Source organism: Conger conger, chromosome 17 (assembly GCF_963514075.1).
Source record: "Conger conger chromosome 17, fConCon1.1, whole genome shotgun sequence".
Classification (NCBI taxonomy): Eukaryota; Metazoa; Chordata; class Actinopteri; order Anguilliformes; family Congridae; genus Conger; species Conger conger.
In genome coordinates, this window is record NC_083776.1 from 2,395,739 (window position 1) to 2,403,238 (window position 7,500).

Below are 7,500 nucleotides of genomic sequence, written 5' to 3' on the forward strand. Positions count from 1 at the left end.
GCAGTTCTGTGCCCCTGAGGTTCTGTACCATGTGGCTGTGCAGTTCTGTACCCCTGTGGCTATGCAGTTCTGTACCCTGTAGTTGTGCAGTTCTGTACCATGTAGTTGTGCAGTTCTGTACCCTGTAGTTGTGCAGTTCTGTACCATGTAGTTGTGCAGTTCTGTACCCTGTAGTTGTGCAGTTCTGTACCATGTAGTTGTGCAGTTCTGTACCCTGTAGTTGTGCAGTTCTGTACCCTGTAATTGGACAGTTCTGTACCATCTAGTTGTGTACTTCTGTACCCTGTAGTTGTGCAGTTCTATACCCCATAGTTGTTCAGTTCTGTACCCTGTAGTTGTGCAGTTCTGTACCCCGTAGTTGTGTAGTTCTGTACTCCATCGTTGTGTAGTTCTATACCCTGTAGTTGTGTAGTTCTGTATCCATCGTTGTGTAGTTCTATACCCTGTAGTTGTGTAGTTCTGTACCCTGTAGTTGTGTAGTTCTGTACCCCTGTAGTTGTGCAGTTCTGCACTCCATCGTTGTGTAGTTCTATACCCTGTAGTTGTGCAGTTCTGTACTCCATCATTGTGTAGTTCTATACCCTGTAGTTGTGTAGCTCTGTCACTGCTCCTCCGTGTCCTTGGTGTGTCCTCCCTCTCCCACATTAAAGCCATTTCCCCCTGATCTAATAACAGCGCAGTGTCTGACTGTCACAATCCCAACTGCACTGTTAGCAATAAGGACATCAAAGACCTCCACCCAGACTCTCTCCAGTGCTTATTTACCCCCCTTTACAGAAGCCTGCCACACACCCATGCGCACACACACACACACTCATGCACACACACTCACCCTCTCACATACACACCCTCATGCATACTCACTCTCTCTCTCTCTCTCTCTCACACACACACACACACACACACACACACACACATACACACACAGTTCCCCACTCACTGACACGCACACTCACTTCCCCACACACACACACACACACACACACACACACACACAGACTCTTAGTTCCACACACACACACACACTCACTTCCCCACACACACACACACACACACTCACTTCCCCACACACACACACACACACACACACACACACGCTCAGTTCTGAGTGGCTCAGTAAACAGGATCAGCTGGCTCCTGTCCGGTCCACTTACAGGTGTGGCGGTGCTGTGGCCTCACACACCTGCGCGGGGAGACAGGTGTCGCGCGCCGGCTGTCCTGCGGCGGGACGGGCTGTGATCACAGCGCGTCAGGCCCACGCCGCACCGCGCCTCGGACCGACACATGAAAGAGCTCCTCAGCCTCTCCGGCAGCTTGTCTTTGAAGAGAACACCTGTTCTGTCCCACGCCCAGCACTGCCACATCCCCCCCCAAACCCCCCGTGCTGGAACACACTCGCCCCTGTCAGAGCAGCTCTGTGCTGGAACACACTCGCCCTATCAGAGCACACTGTGCTGGAACACACTCACCCCTATCAGAACACACTGTGCTGGAACACACTCACCCCTATGAGAGCAGCTCTGTGCTGGAACACACTCACCCCTATCAGAACACACTGGTCCCAGCCCACTCTGGGCCCACTGCGGCTCTGTGCTGGAACACACTCACCCCTATCAGAGCACACTGTGCTGGAACACACTCACCCCTATCAGAGCACACTGTGCTGGAACACACTCACCCCTATCAGAGCAGCTCTGTGCTGGAACACACTCACCCCTATCAGAGCACACTGTGCTGGAACACACTCACCCCTATCAGAGCACACTGTGCTGGAACACACTCACCCCTATCAGAGCAGCTCTGTGCTGGAACACACTCACCCCTATCAGAGCAGCTCTGTGCTGGAACACACTCGCCCCTGTCAGAACACACTGGTCCCAGCCCACACTGGTCCCAGCCCACACTGGGCCCATCCCGCTCTGGGCCCATCCCGCTCTGGGCCCACCCCGCTCTGGGCCCATCCCGCTCTGGGCCCACTGCGGCTCTGTGCTGGAACACACTCGCCCCTATCAGAACACACTGGTCCCAGCCCGCTCTGGGCCCACTGCGGCTCTGTGCTGGAACAGCGTGGCACCATGCGGGCATTGGCCGTCTGTATTTTGGGAAGACCGTAATTCCGTGTTGACTGCGGAGAGGGGCGGGGGAGAACTCCTCTGCTTTCTGGGTAGCGGAGGGGAGGGGAGGAGTCCAGCCAAAATCTTTTTGCGGAAATCAGCCAAGTTGGAACTTATAAAGAGTGACTTCCACAGAAACGTTTAGGAGGGACCGGTTTCTCGGCTCAGAATGTTCCAATTCTTTTCCCAAAGTATTCACTCTCCGACGGTGGAGTATAACATCCCCCTCTTTAATGCAATGAAATAATCAGGCTCATTATTTTTCATGGACTTCTTCTGCTTTGCATTTAACCCTTTGAAGAGAAGGTGGAATGTTTTTTCAAAGTTCTAAATCCTTGTTCTAGAACTCCATTGCTTTCCATTACCAGTAGTGATTGTTACATCACCGTTAGAATGTTCAGTTTAGAACGTTCAGTTAAGAACACATTTTTGTGATCTCACACCTTAAAGGGTTAAGAATGTCTTTAGGAGTTTAATGAACAGATCTGTTATTAATAAAGGAATTGTGGCAACATGATCTACTGTAATCCAGTTTGTTGTAATCCGGAGGGAGATGGAGGGGTGAAGATATGTATCATTGAATTTATGCAAGGGGTAGAGAGCCTGTTCAATCTGTGTCAAAATAAAAGCACAAAGAGATTTTAGCTGTGTGTATTACGCAATCGTAAAAGTAAGGAACGGCGCATTAAATATTGAATGTGTCCAGCCCTGCTGATTCCGTCGTGGTGTGACCTTTGACCCTGGTCGTGCTGGTCCCGCAGGAGCTGGAGGCTGCGGTGGGGGGGCAGGAGAGCGCCGTGGCGGGGGTGAACGCCGCAGGCGACGAGATCATCCAGCAGAGCAGGCTGGACGACGGCCTCAAAATCAAGGAGCAACTGAGCGCGCTCAACAAACGCTGGGAGGACGTGCGGCGGAGGCTGGCGGAGAGGAAGCGGAGGTGTGTGACATCGTGTGTGTGTACGCTGTGTGTGTGTGTGTGTGTGTGTAGTGTACTCTGTGTGTGTGTGTGTGTGTGTGTGTACTGTGTGTGTACTGTGTGTGTACTGTGTGTGTACTGTGTGTGTGTGTGTGTGTGTGTGTGTGTGGTGTACTGTGTGTGTGTGTGTGTGTGTGTGTGTGTGTGTGTGTGTGTACTGTGTGTGTGTGTGTGTGTGTGTGTGTATGCTGTGTACTGTGTGTGTGTGTGTGTGTGTGTGTACTGTGTGTGTGTGTGTGTGTGTGGTGTACTGTGTGTGTGTACTGTGTGTGTGTGTGTGTGTGTGTGTAGTGTATGTATGTGTGTGTGTACTGTGTGTGTGTGTTTGTATGTGTGTGTGTGTGTACTGTGTGTGTGTGTAGTGTATGTGTGTTACTGTGTGTGTTATTGCTCTGTCATTGTTAATTGTTGTTCAGCTTTGAGGTTGTGTGTGTCAACTGTAGTTCTGTTCTGTACTGTAGTTCTGTTCTGAGGCTGTGTGTGTTGAATAGTTCTGCTCTGTACTGTAGTTCTGTTCTGAGGCTGTGTGTGTTGAATAGTTCTGCTCTGTACTGTAGTTCTGTTCTGAGGCTGTGTGTGTTGAATAGTTCTGCTCTGTGCTGTAGTTCTGTTCTGAGGCTGTGTGTGTTGAATAGTTCTGCTCTACTGTAGTTCTGTTCTGAGGCTGTGTGTGTTGAATAGTTCTGCTCTGTACTGTAGTTCTGTTCTGAGGCTGTGTGTGTTGAATAGTTCTGCTCTGTGCTGTAGTTCTGTTCTGAGGCTGTGTGTGTTGAATAGTTCTGCTCTACTGTAGTTCTGTTCTGAGGCTGTGTGTGTTGAATAGTTCTGCTCTGTACTGTAGTTCTGTTCTGAGGCTGTGTGTGTTGAATAGTTCTGCTCTGTACTGTAGTTCTGTTCTGAGGCTGTGTGTGTTGACTGTAGTTCTGTTCTGAAGCTGTGTGTATTGACTAGTTCTGCTCTGTACTGTAGTTCTGTTCTGAGGCTGTGTGTGTCGACTGTAGTTCTGTTCTGAAGCTGTGTGTATTGACTAGTTCTGCATTGTACTGTAGCTCTGCTCTGAGGCTGTAGCTCTGCTCTGAGGCTGTGTGTGTTGGCTGTAGCTCTGTTCTGAGGCTGTGTGTGTGTGTTGGCTGTAGCTCTGCTCTGTACTGTAGCTCTGTTCTGAGGCTGTGGGTGTGTGTTGGCTGTAGCTCTGCTCTCAGGCTGTAGCTCTGCTCTGAGGCTGTAGCTCTGCTCTGAGGCTGTAGCTCTGCTCTGAGGCTGTAGCTCTGTTCTGAGGCTGTGTGTGTGTGTGTGTGTTGGCTGTAGCTCTGCTCTGAGGCTGTAGCTCTGCTCTGAGGCTGTGTGTGTTGGCTGTAGCTCTGCTCTGAGGCTGTGTGTGTTGACTAGTTCTGCTCTGTACTGTAGTTCTGTTCTGAGGCTGTGTGTGTTGACTAGTTCTGCTCTGTACTGTAGTTCTGTTCTGAGGCTGTGTGTGTTGACTAGTTCTGCTCTGTACTGTAGTTATGTTCTGAGGCTGTGTGTGTTGACTAGTTCTGCTCTGTACTGTAGTTCTGTTCTGAGGCTGTAGCTCTGCTCTGAGGCTGTAGCTCTGCTCTGAGGCTGTGTGTGTGTGTTGGCTGTAGCTCTGCTCTGAGGCTGTAGCTCTGCTCTGAGGCTGTGTGTCCTTGCGCGTGGCAGATCGGCGGAGGCGCATCACGCGGCGGAGGAGCTGCGGGAGGACCTGAGCGAGTTCCTGTCCTGGCTGGACGAGGCGGAGGGCGTCTGTGCGATCCCGCTGCAGCCGGGCGACCAGGAGCAGCTCCGGGCGTCGCTGGAGAAAGTGCAGGTCAGTGAAATCCCCCCGGTGACCTCCACACACCGCTCTGACCTCCACGAGCCGCTCTGACCTCCACGAGCCGCTCCCACCTCCACGAGCCGCCTGTGTGCCGCTGCTGTCCTGCTGCTGCCCGGGCCTGTGACAGAGAGAGACCGAACGCAGACGGGCGGAGCGAGGACAAGGATGCACAGAGCTTTCTGCCTTCCCTCAGGGCTCCTCTCTGCCCTCCCTGCTTCTCTCATCACCTTCCCTGCGCTTCCCTGTGCTTCCCTGCGCTTCCCTGCGCTTCCCTACGCTTCCCTGTGCTTCCCTGTGCTTCCCTGTGCTTCCCTGCGCTTCCCTGTGCTTCCCTGCACTTCCCTACGCTTTCCTGTGCTTCCCTATGCTTCCCTGTGCTTCCCTGCGCCTCCTCCCTGCATCAGCTCTGTTTTCCCCGCTCTTCGGTGGAAGCTGTGCGCTCTCCTACCCTCAGGGCGAAGCCACACCATCCTCCCACGGACTCGGCCTCTCCTCCCACAGCTTGTGGACGTAATTAAATTTGAAAAACGGGGACAGTTCACATCTCGGATCGTTGATCTGATTGGATGTCGGGCAGTGTTTCCTGTCGCTTCGCTAGGCCTCCCTCGCGTCGCCAGCTATCCCAGCATGCCTTGCGGTTGCAGATGCGGATAATCACCTCTCATTGGAGGAGAGTGAATGAATTGAAGCGATGTCGGAGGATGTGTGGCTCTACCCTGTAGTCTTCTTCTGCTGTTTCCTCCGGATGACCCGACCCCACTGTTGTTGTGATTGGCAGGCGCGGGTGCAGGAGCTGCCCCACAGGAAGGACACTCTGAAAGAGCTGAATGACAGGAAGACCATCGCATCACTTCCTGCGTACAAACCGAGCGAGCCTTTACAGGCTGACCTGCAGCTCGTCAACACTCGCTGGGCTAAGGTGAGTGGTCTGTGACATCACACATTACCGCCATGCTATGTAGCACTGGCTACTGTGTTTATCTGTTGTCGTGGGATTAGTGTGTGTGTGTGTGTGTGTGTGTGTGTGTGAGTGAGTGAGTGTAACTGTGCGTGTGTCTGTGTGTGTTTGTGTGTATCTGTGTGTGTGTGTGTGTGTGTGTGTTTGTGTGTATCTGTGTGTGTATGTGTGTGTGTTTATGCTTGTGTATAATGGTCCTGTTCTCCTGACTCCTTTCTCTCCTGCGCAGGTGTCCCGGGACCTGCCGGAGAAGCAGCAGGAGATCTGGGACCTGCTGAAGGACCTGTCTCAGGTGCAGGACCAGGTCTCCCACCTCTCCCTCTGGGCCTCCAGCACCAAAGACCAGCTCCAGTTGTGCAGGCCAGCAGATGATACCAAGGTCTTACCTGAGCCCCGGCCCACATTCACCTGAGCCACGCCACACCCACACACTCACCTGTGCCCCGCCCCACACTTACCTGAGCCACACCACACCCACACACTCACCTGAACCACACCCACACACTTACCTGAGCCACACCCACACACTTACCTGAGCCACACCCACACACTCACCTGAGCCACACACTTACCTGAGCCACACCCACACACTCACCTCAACCACACCCACACACTCACCTCAACCACACCCAACCCCCACAGTCACACTCACCTGAGCCACACCCACACACTTACCTGAGCCACACCCACACATTCACCTGAGCCCCGCCCCACACTCACCTGAACCACACCCACACACTCACCTGAGCCCCGCCCCACACTCACCTGAACCACACCCACACACTCACCTGAGCCCCGCCCCATACTCACCTGAACCACACCCGACCCCCACACACACCTCAGCCCAGCCCCACACTTACCTGAGTCACTCCTCAATAACGGTGTTAATGCCATTTCAGGAGATAGAAGATGCTGTCCAAGCCAAGCGTCCGGATGTAGAAGGAATTTTAACCAAGTATCAGCTGCTGTACCAGAACAGGCCCCCCACCCAACCTCTAAAGGTGCGTCCCCATGGCCTCCGAATTACCGCTGACCACACCCAAATTTCCCCGTCAACTTTCTCCTTACCACCCTAACTCTTTATTCTGCTGAAAATCAGCCAGTCTGAGTAAGCAATGCAAACACATTTCTGTTAGTCTGCAGGGCTTTCCGTTAATTTGTTTGTGGATGAATGATTTCCCTTATGTTTTATTAAAGAAGATATTTCAGATTTAAGGATGTAAGCAATAAGTACATTTGCACCCACTTAGAATATGCATAGTGTTTGTGCCATATATCTGTAATTATTCTAGCTGTACGCACCACTTATTTTATGTCTTAATTCACAATTGTAATATGACTGTATTGTCCAAGTTCTGCGTTAGTTGCATATATTAATTTAGTATTGGTGGAAAATATGGGTAGCCTAGTCGTGGCTAAAGTACATGACTTTGACCCGGAAGGTTGATGGTTCAAGCCCCGGTGTAGCTACGATAGCAAGGCCTTTAACCCCGCATTGCTCGAGATTGTGCCCTGCTTAGTCTAATCAACTGAAAGTCGCTTTGGATAAAGGTGTCGGCTAAATGACTGTAATGGAAAAAAACCAGTTCATTTGAAGAGTAAACTCCACTTCCAC

At 52.0% G+C, this 7,500-nt stretch overlaps 1 protein-coding gene across 1 annotated transcript in view; it reads left to right on the forward strand.

The window, feature by feature from the left end:
* The window catches only part of LOC133116647 (dystrophin-like), a 177,690-nt gene that overhangs the window by 94,909 nt on the left and 75,281 nt on the right, over positions 1-7,500 (forward strand). The window contains 5 exon segments of the mRNA XM_061226466.1: positions 2,876-3,051; positions 4,771-4,918; positions 5,706-5,846; positions 6,115-6,264; positions 6,785-6,886. Of these exon segments, the coding sequence (XP_061082450.1) occupies positions 2,876-3,051; positions 4,771-4,918; positions 5,706-5,846; positions 6,115-6,264; positions 6,785-6,886 (717 nt within the window).